The sequence below is a fragment of the Temnothorax nylanderi genome, unplaced genomic scaffold, assembly GCF_030848795.1.
Source record: "Temnothorax nylanderi isolate EJ_2023f unplaced genomic scaffold, tnyl_v1.0 TNYL_tig0116_pilon, whole genome shotgun sequence".
In the NCBI taxonomy this organism is placed as follows: Eukaryota; Metazoa; Arthropoda; class Insecta; order Hymenoptera; family Formicidae; genus Temnothorax; species Temnothorax nylanderi.
In genome coordinates this window covers 82,979-104,842 of record NW_027249178.1, presented here as the reverse complement: position 1 = coordinate 104,842, position 21,864 = coordinate 82,979, and the positions used below count along the sequence as shown (strand labels likewise).

The 21,864-nt window shown below is 36.0% G+C and overlaps 1 protein-coding gene across 1 annotated transcript; it reads right to left on the bottom strand.

Annotated features, from left to right (window-relative positions):
* Positions 1-571: 571 nt before the first annotated feature.
* LOC139776283 (uncharacterized) lies at positions 572-3,526 on the bottom strand. The gene is made up of 4 exons (XM_071712854.1): positions 3,470-3,526; positions 2,457-2,738; positions 1,841-2,002; positions 572-886 (listed from the first exon to the last, which is right to left on the bottom strand). The coding sequence occupies exons 1-4, from the start codon at positions 3,479-3,481 to the stop codon at positions 743-745; spliced, it is 600 nt and encodes a 199-aa protein (XP_071568955.1). The 5' UTR covers positions 3,482-3,526; the 3' UTR covers positions 572-742.
* Positions 3,527-21,864: the final 18,338 nt, after the last annotated feature.

The window sequence follows — 21,864 nt, the reverse complement described above, 5'->3', positions numbered from 1 at the left end:
CGTTTCTCGCTTAGAAACAGACCGAGAGAGTGTGAAAGGCGAATACACTTGAGTGAAGTGTAAAACGAAGTAGCGAAGCTCTGTCGAAACAACAAATCAATAATTGTAAAAGCGAACCGAAGATCTCATTAGAAACAAACAGGGTGTGTCCGTGTGTCCCAAAAATAGCTTAGATTCCTAGATGGCTTCCTAGATTTCTACCAAATCGTTTAATTTAATTCTAAATATATAATGTTTAATATAGCATCACTCAAAATTAAACATAAACTTGAAATTGCAATAATAAAAATAATATTCATTAATTTATAAAAATATAAAATTGTGTAACATAAAAAAATAATATCTATTAATTTGATAAGTAAAAAAGTACAAAATTCATATCTATTAACAAATTGGCAAAATAATATGCTTCTTCTATTAATTTTTTTTTAATTTTTTTACTAAAAAGTTTAGAAATATTCAAAAGAATGAAAATATTGCAAGATTTTAATATGCAGTGTGATTTAAAATAATATTTGTATCTTTGGCATAAAAAATGAGTTATGAGTGCAAAAGGAAAAGAAGAAGTCGGTTGTTTTCTTTACGAAAACATTTACAAAATCGATTTATTCCGTGAATTTAAAATACTACACGACGAGAGGAGCGTCTCTTGAACGGACGCTCGTCGTGATGGATTTTGCGATGCTGGGAAAAGGGTTAAGATGGAGCGGGGTGTATGTGACTTTTTTAAGGAGAATTTCATCTAGTAGTGGCCGTAGCCGCCGTAGCCGCCGTAGCCCTTAACGAGAACGGGAACCGTTTCTTTGACGACGACCGGCTGCGGAACCGCAACTGGAACTGGGTGAGGGACCGCGACTGGAACTGGAACTGGGTGGGAGACAGCAACCTAAAAGACAAAATATTGATATTAATTGAAAATATGAAATAATTTCGGTTCTCATTATATAAATAGCTACTTTTCAAACGTTTGTTATATATTGGCTACTTTTCATATTAAATGTAATTATTAAAATACAATATCTAAAATTACGATGCTAAAGTTTGTAATGTAATTAATATAATTAGTTAAATAATGGAAATTATACGAGTAATACGGATAAATAGCCAAATATATAAAATATATAAAAAGCCAATATAATTGGCTAGTTTGCATCATTACATATCTATTATTATTGTACAGCTTAAAAACAGAATACGTGATAATATGTAGATTAAATAATTGTGGCCAATATGTTCGCGTTAATTACATCGATCGAGCATATTTCAATCGTCAATTGCAATCATCGACCTATGACTTCAAGTATAATTTTAGTTTAATTACAACACAGCTGTAAAGTTATGTCCAACCAGCGCGGCGGTCGCTTGCACCTCTCTTGCGTACGTTCACCTAATCGCGTAACGCACAAATAAATGACCAAAACCGTGATTCTTATCGCAACATATTGAATCACCAATTAATCAACGTAGACGGTAAATTAGCTATACTGGAAACCGAGAGTACACAACGAAACTGTTAATAATCACGTCTCGAAATCGATTTCTACTTGTGGCGCTAAACAGGCAAAGAATTATAATGAGACAACACATTATAATAAGCTGAATACGTTATTGGGATGGAATAATTAAAATTTAATCAGAACGTTAAAATTACGTTAAAATATTAAGAGGCAATATTTCTTATCTAGAAACTACGATATAAATCCTGATGCGAAATTTGTGGCTTCTAATTAGAATTCTTTGTCTGTCAAGTCGGATTAATTTATTTTCTAATCTTTCGTCGAAATTGAAAGATTTTGCAAATGTCACGGCCAATGGAAGATTAGAATTTGTTATAATTTACCTTGACGGGGTATGGGGCAGGCACGGGCACTGGCACCTTAACGGGGACCGTGACTGGGTAAGGCTTCTCTACGGGAACCGTGATCGTCTTGGTCTGGATTACGGGGTAGGGCTGTGGCACGGGAACGGCTACTGGAACTGGGTGCGGGACGGCAACCGGAACCTAAAGATAACAAAATTTTTATTATATTTTGAAACGAATTAGGGGAAGTTGCCCCAGTACCGAACAGTCCCTAGTACCGAATAATATGATATTTGCATATTTCTACTGTAGAATTGTGCAATTGTCCGGTACTGGGGCAACTTCCCCTACATAACATTTATTTACTCTTCAGTTTTCCTCATTCAAATATTTAATACAATTTTTTTACTTGACTATTTTAACTTCATATTTAATTAAAATTAATAAAAAATATAAACACCAAGTTAAAATTTAGACTCTAATTAATTAATTCAATATTTATTTAAAATGCAACATTAAAAATTTATGTTATATAAAATTGTACTTCGTAAATTTTCTGTTTAAATTATATAATCATCAAATTTTTATGAAAGATTTTTTATTGTTATTATTTGTCGCGACACCATCGTCAAAAATTAAACTGATTAATTCGTACCTTAACGGGGTACGGACGATCGACGGGAACCGCAACTGGCTGCGGAACCGCGTAGGGAACAGCGACGGTCTTCTCTTTGACGGCAATGGCAACACCGTGGCCACCATATCCACCATCATATCCACCAAGGCCACTAAGCCCACCAAGGCTACCATATCCACCAAGACCACCATAACCACCAAGACTACCACCAAGTCCATAGTCACCCAGGCCGATCAGGCCACGCTTCTTGACCGTCTTCTCTTCAGCGGCGAACGCCGCAGAGATCAGCACCAGGCAGATCTGCAAAATCAAGAAAGGAACGTTAATAAAAAATCTCTAAAGATCTGTGAATGGGTCGATCGAGAAATCTGTAAAAGTTAATATTAACTCAAATATTAACTCAAACGGATAATTAAAAACTATCGCAATTCTTAATTTTCAAAATCAAGAACAACATGTCATTAAAAGATTCTTGAGTAAAAATCTAAATAATAAATGGATGAATAAATTTATCGAAATCTTTAAAAGTAACTATTATTGAGATATCTATCCAATGTAAAATTAATTATTTATAGCCATTTAAATTAGCAAACTTGAGAGAATTACTCGAGACATTGAATAATGTGCGAAATCGTGAACTATAAAGTGTAAATATGATTAATAATACAATCTAGTTTAATCATTGTTGGACCAAATAACTGTAAACAAATCGATCTGCGAAACAATTAACGAATTTGATAAAGATGACAATTATCACAATCGAAACTATCGATTCAAAAGTTGGAAGGTCTTCGCACGGGATTTAAACTGCACACAAATAATAGGTTCTTCCAATTTTCAATTTTCATTTATGCTTTCCAATTTTGCAAAAAGAAACACTGTGACAAAGCACGGAAAGCGCAGAAAAAATAGACCGGCTCCTAAACTTCGATCTGATTAAGCATTATGTCCGAACGGAAATGTTCTCGGCAGAATCAAACGGATCTCAGCACTGCTTCTTTAACTTTGCTCGAAGATGTGACAGCACGTACCAGGGCCCTCATGTTGAATGATACTTTGGCGTGATACTCGCGCGTGAGTAAAATAGATCGGTTTCTGTCGTTGTCGGGCTGGAAAACCACCCTTTATATAGGGAATTGACTTTCATTTCGCGCACCCTGCGCCCCGCCAGTGGCGAGGGAAGCCAACGGCCGGTCTATCGCCACACCTACCTAGAGCCTAACACTATTTACCCACGATATACTGCACACAGATATGCGTATGTTATAACACATAATGTGCAACGATTGTATAACATGCTAAACGTGCGCGAGCCGCCAGCCGCGCCGTTAGTAAATGGAGCGCGCGCGCTTGGCCACCACTTTATGCAGATATGCGTGCGTATGTGAGCGCATTTCGATGCCACAACCTTAACGAGATCATTTTTCCACCCGTCGAGAGATCTACCTCAATCGTGATGTCACACGCGTCATTGAAAAGTCGCAGGAAACTCGTTAGCAATCAGCGTTACAAGTTACAACAGTTCTTTTCCTCGCCGTCGTTCAAGTTCTTCGTTACGAAATTGAATGGAATTCGATTAGACTGTTGTTTACATTGTTGTTTATAAGATCATGTCGTATTTTAAAGTATATCTCCAAACGTACATATCTTGCAATTACTATAGGATATCTTTTTTTTACCATACACTTTAAAAGATTGAACGCGGTTTTTTTCAACAGAAATTAAAGTCGAGGCGTAATTTAATTAAATAATTAAAATTAATTGAGGTTTATAGTAATGCAAATTAAAAATTGAAAATAAAGGATTTCTGGCGTATTGAACTTTAGAAGAAAAAATAAATAGTAAATAAATATACAAAAATAAAAATAACAGAGAATTATATATATATATATATATATATATATATATATATATAATGTATTATATATAGGTATATTGCACATAGTTCTAATCTCCCTGTTATGAAATATCTTTGATTTTTATAATGCAACGCGCGATCATATATAGATACGAAGCAACGAATTTCCAACTATCGTAATGCACGCATAGCGCAGTACTAATTGTAACACGTGAATTTATTCTCGCCCGTGTCCGGCGGCTGTGTCGGTTTGCGCAAGATTGCTCAATGCTTCATTACGAGGTAAAGCAGTTAACTTGCCGCGCTAATATAAATCATGCGTTGCGAGGAACGCGCAGTGTCTTCTATTGCGGTGCACTATTATTACGTTACGCGCGTACCATAAGAGATGCAAGTTGTCCATAAGGTAGCAATTCCGTGGGTATTATCATTGCCATCTGCGAGACTGATATGTTGGTTTTACGCCGGCAAAAATCACCATTAACGGCGTGAATCGTTAGCTGATTGATCTATGGCGATTTTATCCCTGTCTACCGATTGATTTATGGACAATCCCTTATTCTTGAGAAATTAATTGTTGGTTATTCTCACGTTCGCCGTAAGTCTTATTGGCGACACCTCGCATCTGCGTTTCGAAACGAGAACTTTAATCATTATTTGCGAAGGGAAATCACCTTCAACAGTCCGGGGAATAAAAAAGAAAATTATATATATCTTTGAATGAGCACATGGATATTTATGAGGTTTTTTGTATTTTGATAAACGGAAATTTCTTTTTACAAATACTGGACGCAATAGTACTATAATACAGATTTATGTTTAATAAAATCAATATTTTATTAATTTATTTTAATTTTTATACAAATTTATTTTAATTAAAAAAAAATGTTTTATATGTATAGATTACGATAAATCGTATAATGAGAAATTGCATTGCATTAGTCACAAGATGGCAACAGCGAATTGTTTAAATCACGCCATTACGACAAATAACATGTAACATTCCCAAGTTGATATAAGGCGATTAAGTCTGTCACATTGGCACGCAGAATGGGCCTTTTATCGTTTCACTACGCCCAAACAAACGTTTCCTGGTTTAATGTTCATTTGTCTCTCTTAGAGCACACTACAAACGCCACAAGAAGTCACTTGTATATATTTTACGAGTGGCAATTTAAATCCTCGAAGTTGTTAGCGGCATTTTTATTATTACTTACTTGCTTTTATACTTTTGTACTTTTATACTACTATTTCTTTTTCATGCTCAATTTTTGCGATAATTTATCACTATTTTCTTAACATATTATTTATTAATCTTAAATTATTATTCCTTAATTTTTAAATTGTCTAATTTTTTCCAACTTTTTGTTAACTATGCTGTTACTATAATATCACGATGAAAACCGAATCTACATGCAGTTTGACATTAATAATAGACACTTTGAATTAATTTTAAGAGCGCATCTTTAAATATACTGCGCACAACTTATTATATATCATCGATATAATTAAATGCTAATAAATTTAGTATAAGTTATTTCACCATGACATCCGTCCTCCGACTGTCTAGAATAATTATATTCTACTATTTCTTGCCCAAAGCAAGGTTAATTTACACGTACTATTGCGTGACAACAGAATAATGATAGGGATATTGAACACGCTATTCGGAAAAGGTTCGGTTTTGTGGTCTCCTACGATTAACTTAGCACGTGCTTAGTTCGTGCTCATGAGATCTTTAAATAAGTGCAATTTGTAGTGGAATGTAACGGTCACACAATCACTCGCTAGTCCGGCTTGGGTGTCTTTGATCGGCGCGTAGTTAATTCGCTAATCTAATGCTAATTTTGATTGATCTCATTATCTGGTGCTCGCCTAGGATTGATATTGATTAATACTTATCGTAGTATAATAGTTAGGTAACTGAATTGTCTATTAAGATGTGTATCTATGCTATTATGTACCTGTATTATTATAAACTCGAATGAAATAAAAGAGTTTGATTATGTATTTTATTATTAGTATCTCATAAATTTAATTGCTTTTGTTATCAAGATTAATTAAAAATTATTCTATTAATTATTTATTATTCTTTATTAAAGAATGTTCATAAAATTAATGTCCATTATTTGCAATTTTGTTACCAATTTTGCATTAATGGTTCGCTATAATGTACAAAATATCATGTTAAACATCAGGGTAATAGGGACTGGTTTGATAAGCCTCGTTGCGCTATTACTTACATATCACCATGTTTTTATATCAAATAACGATTACGATAAGTATACATAAGTAGCGATTTATACACTTATCGTTAAGAAAATGATTGGTTTCTTTGCAGGAAGGTAAATAGATGTAAAAACTGGCGTATAATATTTTGCAAAAAAGAAAAATCCGTTATTTTACGGTACCGGCTTAACTTTCAAGGATATTCGTTACTTTTATAAACTCCGCATTATTCATGAGATGTTTTATTACAAATCATTATCCATTGCGCTATCATTTCACTCTGCATCAAACATATATCTTTTGTAGTTTTAACCTTGGAACGAAATAATAAAAAAATTATATTATATTTAAAAAATTTGTAATAAATTTGAGTTGATATTAAACTTGCAATAATTTAGGCGATTGTGCAAGCCAGGGAAAATAAAAAGAAAGAAACTGTGGATAAAGACTCGATGTAAAAATACGTTGAAGTCATTTCTTGAGAAAAGCGGGAAGGCGACTTAAGCCAGTTTTATTTGTAGATTTAATTTAATACAAAAAATTTATTATTTTTCAGAGATCGGGGCCGTTTTATAATACTTACATTTTAAGAACGATAGAACAGATATAAAAATAAAACAAAAATAAAAAATGCATCAAAAAAATTGTATTATTATTATATATATACATAAATCTCAAATGTAATGGAATTACAAGTAGAAGAGATAACATAGTTAAAAAATCTAAGCAAAATAAGGAAGAAATGATCAAAGTCTCATAAGTCGAAAAAACGGAATACCAAAATGAGTAACTCAAGAATTTAAATGTTTACGTTAGGCTCCATTGGGTCGAGTATTTCGAATTAGATAGTTTTTCGAATAATCATTTGAGATCTCATATTCTAGGCTACATTGATCAAATAAGTCAGTTTTCACAGGTTATCGCACTGTAGGCCTTGTACCGACGACACGTCGGATGTAAATTGCATCAACCAGCTTTTCTCGCGCGGAACCGCCCGTGCGTGAAACCAGAACCGGGCGGTTTTTCGACACGCTCGAACTCGCATTTATGTCTAACGTGGATCCGGTATAATCGATCGGTACGAATATCATAGACAAACGTCGAAGAGCGGTCGCGAACCTGGGTGACACGCTGACACACCTCCGAGCATTATTTCCGTCCGGCCAGGAGGCTGGTTCTCGATCTCGATATCACGTTACGCAATCGCGCGTACCGCCTCGGCAACGCCTCGCTACGTAACGTCATAGCCGAGAAAATAAATGAGTTATCCTTATCCTGCGGAGAATGGAAACCGGCGACAACGGCGAATAGGTTCGATAACTCGCGAATACATAATAACTAATATATACATATATAATATTTATGAGAGAGATAACAGATTTTAAACTGTCATTTGCGGAAAAAAAATTTGTTGACATTTAACATATTATTTATGCATTGTATTAAGCTAAGAGTTGAGTGATTGGGTTCTAAAATATTAATTAAATAAGAAATTAAGTAATGAAAAATTATTTGTGATATACATTGTTATTAACTACTTATTTTTTAATGTGTCACAGTTTTTATTTATTTATTTTAATTTATTATTAATTTAATTTACATAACTTTTTCTTTAATTTAATATAATTAATAGGAATTAATTTTTATATCTGTTATATTAGTTAGATAGAACTTTGAATAATGTTTTATCTTATATATAATTCCTCAAGTTTTACATCAGGCATTGGTATCACAATTAGTCTTTTACAACCACTTGATACAAAGTCATTACGACGTTTGCGTTTACAATTTTTATTGTAATCGATTCCTCCTTGCTTCACGCTTCTTGGTCAGGATCGGGTCGATATCATGGCGCGAAATCAGCGAAACGATACTACAACAACGTACGTACACGCGCGTGCATTACAAAAATCAAACAGGCAGGCAGGCAGGCAGGCAGGCGTGTTGCAGAACACGAACGTCATTGCTTGCTCGCTCAAGCTTCAAGAAGAATTTGCCTTAGCGATAATTATGAGTCACACGCGACAGACTCGCGGGAGATTTTGTAATGAGAGACATGTCATTGCTAATAGCCACTTCTCGCGCGGCCAGGCTGCACAAGAACCGCCGACAATGAGTCCTGCTGCTCGCTGCAATCGTCATTCGGTACTCCACATTCCCTCTGTAAAAGGCCCAGCAGGAACGAGGATTTTTCTGCGGTTTCCCGGAAGTCTCAGGATACGCGGAAGCGTGGGCCTCGCGTGACAATCTCTCGCTGGGACTGGAGAAAGGTCGAATTCCTTGCGGTTTTGTCTCGCAATGGCAGATAAATTGGCCAGATAAACGTAAATCTTTGGAATTATCTAACTTAATCTCACAAAATTAATAAATTTAAATAAATTTAATAAGAGTATATAAATTTTAACACTAACGGGTACCTACATCAATTTTAAATCTTAACTTTATTATCCTATAACATCTACATAAAAATGCACCTATATACAAATTAATAAAAACGAAAGTAAATAATGTCGGGGCATAAATAAATCAGGTTTATTATTCAGGTTATTTATTCAGGTCGGTTGGCTCTTTTTCCACAAGATTTTGCCGCTTGCCTCCGTTATACATTCGGCAAGAGCGACTTTTGGTATTGCGGATAAAAAAGGCGTGAGCGCATTACTTTCGGCGATCGGATCGACGTGTATGTAACGTAACAAACGACGGACCCGATCCTGTGTCTCGCACTTACGTAAGATGCAGATCTTGATATAAGTGCAATACGGTTGCAGTTTTCACCGGCCGGGTCGCAAGAAAGTGAGAGTCACAGTAATGGGATTTGTAAAACCTTGTAATTTTTAAAATTGTATCAAAGAGAAAAGAAACTGATCACAGACAGAGAGAGAGAGAGAGAGAGAGAGAGAGAGAGAGAGAGAGAGAGAGAGAGAGAGAGAGAGAGAGAGAGAGAGAGAGAGAGAGAGAGAGAGAGAGAGAGGCCAAGAACTCCGAGAAACTTACAAAGTTAGTAATTAAAAAAAAAAATCGGAGAAGCCAATAAAAGCTCACTTCAGTCAGCCAAATCAAGAATCGTGATAAAAAGTGACAAAGAAAATAGATGCATCTCTAGATAGATTTGTAATATCTCGTAATTTTTTAAATTGTTTCAGAAAATTAATAGGTGTATGTACGTGCATGCACGTGCACGTATATTATACGTGCATCAATAAATTTTGTTTCGATTTTTTATTCGACTTAACTGACTATCTTTATTAATTATAATCGTCACGACAATACGATCATTATTGGTTTTGGTCAATTATAATCGTCACGACGTTTCGACCATGGGTTTTGGTCCTTCTCAATCGATGCAACTTTGATGCTAATATGTATAAAGCAACCTATTTAAAATCACTGTAAAGAATTTACTGCGAAATTATATACATATTATACTTAAATGTGAATAGCACTTATATAATAAACGAGAAATCTCTTGAGAAAAATTTTAAAACAATAGCTCAATTCGTTTTTTTCTACATCAAGAACGATTACCGTTCTTTCTATTCTTCTTTTCTTTTTACTTTAACGGTCTTTCTCCGCTCGAGCGGTGCTCCTTTGTATTTCGACGCGACGTGCAGCGCATGGACACCCCGTTGCACTGCACTCTGTCGCGATGATGCAACTGCAACGGCGCATTCACGCATTCTTCGCAAGGACTCCGAGAGCGGGGCGTGGTTGTGGTTGCGTTCGACCAACCGACCGGCTTATCTTCCACGAGGAATCGCACGTACATACGCACGTGTGCACGCGCTTATTTTCGGCGTGATCTGTTTTTAGCCGGGAGAAAAATTATGTTACACACAACTCGGCGAAATCGTGTCGCGTAACGAGGCACTTTTAAATTCGTAAATGAAAAAAGCGCACTTCAATACGGGGAACAATGCCATTTTATATTTGGGGATGAGTTACATTACGTTTTTTTCACGCAACAAGAATACACGAAATCATAGAATGTATCTCTGAATTTTTTAATAATAAAGAATTGTGTAACATAATTAAAAGCCACATTTTTTATATTTTAATAACCATAATAATGTGGAAATATGTGGAAGATGTAAATCACTCGTTAAATCTTTTCCTTGTTTCAATATTTTGGATTAAATGCCATTCAATATCAGACGAATATATGTAATATCTATAATATTTAATTTTCGAAAAGCAGAGAAAATAATCGCGAGCAACTTCCACATGCAGTCGCTCGTAGGAAGGAAATAGAAATACATATTCGATGCTGCCTCGGTAAATCAACGTTTATAAATGTAAATAAAAGCGCAACATTATACGAGAAAGTTGCACGAGTAGTACTACCGACGATGTTTTCAACCTCAAAGCGAATCAAAACATACGCGCAGGACACGCCGCTCTCTCGCTAGGTCACTAAATTTTCCGCGTAAAAAGAGATGACGTGCCGTGACATCACCGCCCCGAATTTAATCGCCCGCCAGTTCGCGCGGTACCTTCCGGGAGATTAGACGCATTGTAAATCGCTGTGCGTTCTGCGTTCGCGCGTGTATATTTTTATCCGATCGACGTACTTTTCTGTACGGACACCTTTTGACCGCTGAAATTGTCAGCGACGGGTTTACATCGACATTTATTAATACGGCTGTCTCGACGATCGGTTTAATACAACGCATAAAACGCGCCGACGACGAATCGTGGCAAGTTCCGTGAAGTTGGCGTCAAGCGATTGCGCGATCCAATTCAAATCTCATTGTCAGTATTGAGACGAAATTGAATAAATCAAATCTGACAATTAAAACTCTCATTAATATCTCGATTAATGTCGCAACGATGCTTCAAGATTCTTTTGATCGTAATTTTCGTGATTCTAATTAATTAGTATATCGCGCGCCGGGGGGGAAACTTAGCGGGGACGCGCGGAGCGCGCGAAACGGGTCGCGGGCGATCACGTGACCGCCGAAATTTTCTAATACGCCGTGTCGGTCAGTTTGCGTCGCGCGTCCCCGGTGATTAGACGAGTCGCAGATCGCGGAGTCGCGCGGGGGTGCCGAGTCGCGTTGCGCGCCTTTTCCGCCCGCGTCGTAATTTCGGGAGTGCCGAAACCGCCCGACGGAGACGGACGGCGAGCCGGCCCCGATTCACCCGCGCGATCTACGCGGCTGTCTGGACGATTCTCGACCACTGATCCGTGTCGGCTCCACTTCCGTCTACTCCGTCCTCTCGCCGGACTTCGTTTCCGCAATCGTCGCCTGTCCCGCTTATCGCGAGTGCCCCCCAGCATCGAGAGGAGCATCGAGGAGTATCTTGGAGCATCAAGGACGAGAGGTACCGAAGCGGATGATTTGTTTAGATCTTGTTACGGCCGTTAACGGACAACGCTACGTTTGACACCATAGTGGCGCAGTAGCTTCCCGGGATTTCGCGACGCCGATCAAGGTTAGGAAGCGTCGATCGAATCGATTCGTGTCGAACGGTAACGCGAGTGCCGAATGAGTTTACGCGCGGACGGTCGTTTTAACGTTGATTCGCGAGTTGATACGCTATCGCGCGTGTTCTTTCGGAATCGATATCGATCCAGCGATGTCGTATTTTGACAACGGGTGTCGCGTATCGCGCGTTATTCGGGAATGTGCATCGCGGGTGCATCGACGAACACTGAAGGAGCATCGGAGCGACGGAGCGTCGAAGGATAGTATCGGAGAAGGGTCAGAGATTGCTGCTCGTCTACGTCGGTTTCAGCGATCGGTGAGTGACCAATGTCTTTTATTCAACCCTTAACTCGAAACATTTATTTCTGAGACTTGGCGATTGTTTATGATAGTTCAAAGCTTGCACGGTAAACGTATTCACTTTTTGGTAGGATTATGAAGAATACAATGATAGAATACACACAATAAATTAATTAATCAAATTAGTTATTATCACTACCTATTTTAATTATTGTTATTGTATTTCTGAAATTGTCTAAAATGCATTTAAAAAAATAAGAAGTAGTTACATGTTCAATTTTTATTATTATCTATGCATGTAATTGTGGTAATATAAGAAAATATCTCGGAAATTACACGCTTGTAATCAAGTACCTACTTTTAAAGGTTTTGATTTGAGGGTTAATTATTTTTATAATTTATAAATAAAAAGTATGGATGATGAGAGAGGGAGAGAGAAAAGGCGGAATATCGGCGCAATAATTCTTATTGAACAATGGTACAATAAACAAATTAAATTTTTAAAAATTATCAACAATTATTATTTTGAAAGAGAGAAAAGTTTGCAAGTTTGGACGTTTATCCGTGAAATAAATAGACTAATATTCTCGATGACGATGCTAATAAATAGCAATAAATGCTAAATTCAGCGCCGGTATATCCGTGCTGAAAAGACATTCGCGCAAATTAAGCTTACGAAAGTATGAGTTATCGTCAACGTATAAACTCGGCGACAATCGTTAAGTATGCTCGATCAGAGTGGAAATATATGAGTATGTTAGGCTTTAATACGGATCGCGTTGCGGGCGCCCGATCGAAAGTGCCGTTGCATAATGTCGGGAAAATTCAATGGAACGTCTCGCAAATGTGGCTCGTTGCGTGGCTTAAGTATCGCCGGTGTCTTGCGACAAGTATTATATATACGCGTCGTTTCATTACGTTACGTGGTAACGGGAAAATTATTACGGCGGAGCGTTGCGAGCCCGCCGCCGATATTTGCTCTCGAATTCCTCTTCGCCGTGCAGCAATAATCTACGCGCGGGTTTTCGGAAGTGAAACTGATAATTATTCGTAAAAGGCGTTTCGTAATTATTCGTAAAAGTTGAGAGAGCTGTCTTTCGCGAAATGAAATACGCCCCGCGTGATTGCTTCGCGGATAATTGCTCGTGCAGTTTGAAAAATATTATCGCGGAGCACACGCGCTGGATAATGTTTTATTGCATTGTTTGGAATACAGTAAATTAACTACACACATATAAAAAGAGAATTCACAGTTTCATTCATGAAAAATAACACAAATTAATTATTTATTATAAAAATATAAGAATAATTATATTCTTTTCCTTCGAAATTTTTAATCTTTATGCGCATTATATGAAATTGTTAGATATATATAATAATTTCACGTGTCATTATAATGTATCAATTTCATGATTTTAATTTAACCATTGTTTTATATTAATACGAAAATTTAAACTGTGTGTAATTTTATTTATCTGTGTCTCGTTTATCGGAACTTTTGGAGAAGTAATTTTAAATGCCGCGATTAAAGGGTGAAACAAAATTCAGGCTATAATTAATGGTGCTTCTTGCGCTTCTTCGTGTACATCTGTTGCACTGTACCTCGCGAGCATTTCCGAGTTACTCGACGCAGGTTTGATGCGAATAATCAACACTCGTTCACGGGATAAAGCTAGTCTGACACACATCTGCGTTACGCGAGACGTTCATATATCACTATAACGTCGATTATTTCACGGGCGTCTCGCTACATGAGATACGACAACGCGACGTGAACGATATCGATCAAACGTAACAATGATATTCGCGTAAATCAAAGGTGGCGCGTGGCTCGTGCCACGAAGCTGTCGATCCGCCTTTTATCGGCAGTCCGCCATTAAGAAGGTGGAACCTGCTAATGGCCTCGAGTGGCTACGGAGTGGCCAGCCCGAGGGGGGTCACAATAGAGCGACGAACAATAGCAAGGTCGGGCGCTGTGCAAGATCGAGGTGAGTCGTTACGTTAATTCACGCTACCGGCCGTGGCAGAGAACTTATTGCGGTAGGTCGCGGGCGTCGAAGATTAGCTCCTTCGTTTTCTCTCTCCGTCTCTCACTCTCTTTGACACGAGAACAGCTGCGGGGTATTCCCCGCTCACAGGTAATTCCCCCTTCGGCTCTCTCGGTTATGCGACCGCTGTCTGTCGGCGTCTTGATTGACTCAGCGAGGCTTAGCCTGGGGGGGCGGGTAACGCTAACAAATTGCGTTAACGTGAGGTAGGTGATCATGTCTAATTGAATTTCCCTGCGACGTCAGATCGTATTCAACTCATTCGTGTCATTTGATCTCCGTGTCATTGTCTTTGACGCGCCGAAATATTTGTCAACGCAAATTAGACCTCTCGCGATGAATGTTTGCATATTGAAATTGATGATGCATTATTAATGAATATTTTTGTGATTGATAAACATTTTTTAAACTTGGTATACTACAGTTTTGGTAACGTCGTACGAATGTTACACAATCAGGTAAGAGAGGAAAAGCATATTATGAATGTTTCCCTGGAAAATTGAGAAGAAAAGTTTTTAATTCTTTTACTGGCATATCATCTAAACATCTTAAAATGTTACATATTTTAGAAAGCTTTCTAAAGAAAATATAAAGGTCGTATTATTCGATTCAAATATACTATCTCCATAAAATTTTTTAATGAAAAATAGATAAAAAACTGAAAATCTCTTGCAATCGATACTTGAGTTTTTACCAAATCTATACGCATTATTGTGCATCAACGAGCGTGTGGGAGCTGCGAAATCTCACGCATGCGAGGTTAAACCGTTCCGATCAATTAAGCAGAAAAGTAGCCCCGGCCAGGATGCCTACGATTAAGTCTTGCGATACTAATCTCAATCGGTCGTTAGTCGATTTCTATTTTCCCGCGATCGTGATAGCGCCGACAACGCGGACTAGTTTTGCGATTCACAGAGACGCCGGTACTTATTTGTGGAGATTATTACATGAATACCCCCCATTAGATTATTATCATATATTCTTATTAATATAATAGAGATATGATGTAACGATAAAATGCAAATTTGTTGCATTTTTATGCTTGCGAAACTAGAATATGTATGAAAAATTATATTTTATCTATTGCTAATAACTACTCTCATGTAATAAATCTGCTAAGATAGACTTCCTTGTCGTTTCAAAGCCAAATCAACCAACAAGATGTTTCAGACTCGATAAAAAGAGATCAAATAAGATTTTCGTAAAATAGTCTACATAAATTAAATCAAAAAAGATTTTATTAATCATCAATAAATAAATCGCGCACGTTATGCAACTTTTTAATTTAACATAGATTTAAAAATATATTCTGTTTTTTGAAATCTACAATCTTTTGATATACATATTTTTCTAACTCTTTGAATCTGTCGTTGGCAGGTAATATACACTCATTTAATTGTACACGCGTCGTAAACGTAGAAAGGACTTGTTGACGTTGGCGGTAATCAAAGTACATTTTACTGCGTAGAATATGATTGTATTATTTTAATGTATATTTTTCTCTTTTTAATATTTTACATGAAAAGTCTCGTGAAAATATTACATATTTGCAAAGAAAAACGATCTGATTAATCTGCTGGATTAAGCTTGCTCTCTTTTCCTCGATGTTTTTTTAAATAAAATTAGATACACTCACGCTAGAAAAAAGAGATAGGGAAGCAGACGTTAATAATTATTCAAATTGATGAGACGTTAATAATTATTCGAATTAACAAGAAGTTAGGAATTGAATGAAAAATGTTTAGCGCGCGCTTGCTAAGATTATTTTACTGGTAATTATCGCAGTATTGTAACTGATAATCGAGTATTTCAAGCTAAAACAGTAGCTATATAAATCGTTTATTACGTTTCGTTTATTGTGTTGTTATTTGAACGTGTATCAAGCGAAATCGATTTCGATATTAAGCGAAGTTTAGCAGCTCGATATCTGCGACTGTTTATTACTTCATGCTATAATTCTGTTTACGCGGTTGACCTCCCACAAATGATATGTGGATTATGCGCTGTTGCAATCAGATATACTTGTCTCAATTTTCACGCGTGAGACCTATTACAAGTTCGCTGCCGCAAATGCTGATTTGCATATCGCGTGCAATTTTTCGGAAATCTGCGCAGCGGCCGTGAAATTTTTGAAATGCTTTATGCGCGTATCTTATTACATTTATTAAAAATCATTATTGAATATGACAACAAAAACAAACGATTAAACATATCAAATAATAAAATAAAAGACAAATATAAAGTAATATAAGAAATAGATAAATATAGTTCGAAATAAATAAATAAAAATGTATCTTATAAGATACATACCTATATGTATCTCGTGTGTAAATTTATGAAAGAGAATAGCTGTTATAAAAAATTTTCCATTCTTTATTATAATTCTCTCCACTTTCCCATTATAAATTTTAAAATTGACAATATTATTTCGAAACTAGAAACTTGCGTGAAAAAAATTTATTTCGCAATTTTACTTTTGCACGATGACCCGTCCGATATTCGCAAACCGTTACAACATTATCGTTCTATTGCAAATGTATGATATACAAACGCGATATCGACTGCATCCGCGCGGAATCTGGTGAAGGGTGCACTTAAGAAACAGAAGCGACCGGGTTCGTTAATCATTGCAATGTGCAACTACCTTGCGAGCAAGTAACACGTGCATGTATGCGAATACAAGCGTGAGAGGCGAGTCTCGTCAGAACTTTCCGATATATCGCAACGAAAGATTTCGCTGCGTAGCATGTCTCGTTTAGTCTGGAAATTAATGTGTCTCTTGTTTTTATTTTTTAATCATAAATAAGGCACAGATATAACAGATTTCTCGAATATTTTTAGACTATTAAAATATATCTGTGGAGTGTTCAGGAATTTAATCCAGCTTTCTAAAAAGACTAAGCTCTAGAGCTTAATCTATAATTAATCTTCACGTTTTTTAGAAAATTAAAATGATTTTTTTTTAAATTTGCAATTTTATGATATGTATTATGATTTCATAATTTTTCTAACCCTTTTTTGATATGCGTAAATATTTATTATATTTTACTAATGTAATCATAATTAAATTAATGATTACAGAGAAGAAAATGTTTCTCTCACTCTTTTCGTTCCTTTCGTCCGGAAATATTGCGCAAATATTTTTCTCCGCGCCGGATGTCGGTCGGAATTTCGAGCGTGTACTCGGGAACGACGGAGAACAGGAAAAGCGAGCTTGCTCAAGCGGAAGGGGGAAAAGGGGGGCTTTCACGAGAGCTGTTTCCCTTTCGCCCTTCGCCGTTCTCGCACTCACGATCAAAAAATTCCAGTTCCGCAATTGCACCAACCTGACGCTGTTGATCGTGCTGCTTTCTGAGCGATTGTCATAATGAAAATCGAGTATTGTAGCGCAAGGGGTTAGGATCGATTTTCCTTTTAACCGTGCATTCTACTGTGGTATCCATAATACCGCAAAAAATATCGATGTTTTATCGAATTCTTTGCGAAGAATGTGGAAATAATAAGAGAGCCAGAAATAATGAAGAAAATATTGAAAGTAGTTTAATTTTAATTTTCAATTTGAGTCATTTAATTCGGATAAGAAAATAAGACAGACGTAGCAATATTGATTTGCGCTATTTAATACATTATTAATTTACTTCCTCTTTTCTGCTTACCTCATAGATAAATCGGATTATAGGCGGATTATAATATGAATTCGATTATATAGAATTGAAAAAAAAAAAACAAAATAAACCGTTGAAGAATTATTTGATGAGTTTATAATAATAGCCAATATAATAATAGTGTCTGAAAAATAAGTTAATTTAAAAAACATCTATATTATCTATTTAACGTTAAATAATAGAGTTATATATAAGAGTTGCTTTTAAAGGATTACTTAGCATTTTATCTATTATAGCTTTGTATATTTGTAAACCTGATTATTAGGCAGTTTAAACCTTTTAAAGTTTAGAGATATAATTCTTGGGATGTCTTGAATGGCCATCAGTTTGTGGATGAGCCTTAAAGATTGCTCTCACTTGTCAGTGGTAAATATACATACCTTAGCGATGGTAAATATACATGCGAGTATATAATGCTCTTTCTGATGTAATACCAATCTTATTAAACGCGCATTAAACGCACATACGGTAGAATCTGGGTCGTTTCGCTCTAGAAGCAGCCGGCCGCTCGCGTCATCGATTTACTCGATGCACTCTTGCGTCTTTTTTTTCCTTTCGATCTTGTTCCCACGTGTAACTAACGACTTAAGGGTAGTTTAACACCTTTCATTAATCTTATAGAAAATCTCAGAACGCGCAGTTTTAATATGAATTTAATAACAGGAGGTAATTAGAAATGTCATTTTTATTTTAAGTAAGTATGCAAAATGATGAAAAATAATGTTTATTTTGCACTCGTATATATGAATTTTTTATTTATATGAGAAATGAGATAAAAAATCTGTGAAAACTCAACGAAGCGTAATTCGATCTTCAAGTTACTGATATAAGACAGAGATTAATTAATTATAAGACGTGAGCAACTTTGGAAAAGTGCGGCTTTCACGTTCTCAATGCCTTTTGTTTTTCGACGATATTTCGCGGTTATCAAGAGTAGGAAATCGAGGAATTTTTTAGGCGCGGCATTCTCAGACACGCTATATTACGAGAGTAATGGTTATGTATTACTCTACTATATTTCCCGGTTATCTCGTTATTTTGTCAGTACACGCACAGATTTAACTGCGTGACGAATATAGCGAATAAACGTTAACGCTATGCACTTCAAGATAATTATTTCTTTATTATGCACCACGTGCCAGTTATGGCGCAACAATTATGATTGTAGCACAAGTATTAGGGAAGTATTTCTTCAAATGATATATATTTATACTGCAGCCGTTATTCGTTTATACATCGTTAAATTAGGATGTACAATTAAAAGAAAAATACGAATTATTGAAATGAAGAGAATTTAGGAAAAGCTGGTGTTATCATTTTATTATATTAAAATATTAAAATATTAATATTTTGAATAAAATAAAAAATGTATTGGTGGAGGAGGGGAGTTCTGATACGTCATTGAATTTAATATATCACTCATTTCTAGTTTTCATGTTTATTTCTTAGCTTGCGAGGATAACTGATGATAATGTCGATCTAAACGATATGATGACTTTAACAAAACACGCCGCAAACAGCGTTAGGGCGTTTAACGTCGGCGTTTTTTCACTCGGTAGCGACTTTTACGATACCCTACGTGAGTTAAGATGGTAATAAAGCGGCCGCATTCATTTAGCGTTCAAGACTTTTACAAGGCGAGGAGAGCCTCGCGTGCCAATTATATCTGTTGTGACAGATCGTTGTCCTTTGTCCCGTCATGTCAAGCGCCACGATTAGCCTTGTTTCGTAAAAAGCAATCGTTTTTACAATCCTGCCTGAGAGAAATAAGTATGCAATTATTTTATCGTATTGCTTATTGCTGTTTTACGCATATTATTATTTTTTTCTAGTTACACAGTAAAAAATTTTGTGTCAATGGAAGTCCACTCTCAATTTTGTGTTAAAATAACTCATTCATCGTGTTATTTTTGACATTTAGAAATGTTATATCGACATTTATAACATTTCTAAATGTCAAAAATAACACGATGAATGAGTTATTTTAACACAAAATTGAGAGTGGACTTCCATTGACACAAAATTTTTTACTGTGTAATATACCAAATTATCTACTAAAACTTGAGAAAGAAATAATCGTGCGACGAAATTAATCCAATTTCGTTTAATTTCATATTTAGAGGAGCGAAAATGTGCAATGATGGTTTGTTAAAGCTTCAAAATAGCTTCAGCATTTCCAGTGATTCGGGCGAGTAATAAGTGACGAATGCGGATTGGAAGTCATGAAAAAAGCACGGAACCACATTCCGCGAGTAACTAGAATGAAAACAGCAACATGCTGTTGCATTTTATATATATATATATATGTGTGTGGCAAAGGTGTAGAAAGTTATTTTATCGCGGTATCAGTTTTATCGCTAAAATATGCAACAAAAGATGCGGAATCGGTATGTCTAATCGATACCTGGAGGCATGTAGATCTATCATATATCATAAAGGAGAGTGGATCGAATATACGCTTCGTACTAATACTTCGATATACAGGGTGTTCTATCGACTTTCATCTTATCTACGACTAATTTTAAAAAATTGGACTTTTCGTTAATAAAGACATTGTCTCGTATCATTGGTGAATCGATAATTTCTAAGTTATAAACTATCGAAGACAGAGAGCTTCTTCTTTTCAAAGAAGCTATAAACTTTAGAGATGAAGGCAGATAGTAAATGTTAGTAAAAAGTTCAATTTTGAATGTTTGCTAAGACAAAAAGTTTATAATTTCGAGAAAATTGACTATATTTATATAGTCAAATAAAGTAGTACCTATTTAAGGATAAATCTATTTAGTTTCTGTGAAACCATTTATTTAAGAAGATATTCAGCTTATTTAAAAAGTTGATAACTTCTAAGAAATAATAATTTTCTTTGATATTTTATTGAAGAGAAATCGATTTCAAATTAATCGAGGAATTCATATAGACGAAAGCTGATTTGCAGGGTTACCTTGTATAACGTGACGCAACGCAATCGCCAATTAAACGTATAATAAATGTAAACCTCATAATCTTTATTCGTTATACATTATGTTATAATCACTTAATTAAATATCACTGAAAAATACAAGAAAGAAAGGAAAATAGAGACTCTCGTGAAATTCTTTATACATTTACTCATTAAATAACATTGAAATATTAACATTTAATTAACATTTTAAAATTTTAACTGCGAACAACTATTCTTTACTTAATTTTATGATATATAAATAATTATAATATAAAATTGAACAATAAGAAAATTACAACGCAGAGATGGAAAATTAAACGACAGATGATAGACATTCTTCTTCTGAAAGCAAAAGCAAATACGTCGCAATATCGATTTCTCACGTATTCTACTGGCGTCCCTTTATCCGGCGAAATGGAGGGCGAAATGCAGTCGGCGTTACGACATTACGTAAGCGATGCATGTAACTCTCCTGCCTGCGCTCGATTATGTGGGAAGCCGATCGCAGCGGTATATCTGTGAAAACGGCACATGTACACGCACAATCGAGGGATCGAATCGAATGTGTGATCACTGAAGCGTGACTTCGAGAGCGGTTTATGTACCCAGGCGCGGGCCTGTGTGTCTTTCTCTCTCTTTCTCTTTCTCTCTCTCTCTCTTTCTCTTTGTTCTTCTCATTCGTAGGATATACTTCAGGTATCTTACCTTTTACATCCTATATATATTTACTATCTACTAGACATAGCAATAATTGCGGCTCCAGAGATAGTCAGGCAGCTTTCTCGAAAATCCCTGTTCCGTCAGTTTAGGTCGCGAAATCCAGGATCTCTCGCCCACACAATGGCGAAGAGAGACAGAGAAAGAAAGAGAGAGGGGGGGGGAGGGGAGAAATTCGATAGAACGAAAAATATTCCTCGGTTTAAAGCGCGGGTTTTTATTTCATAAGTTTTTGTAAATTC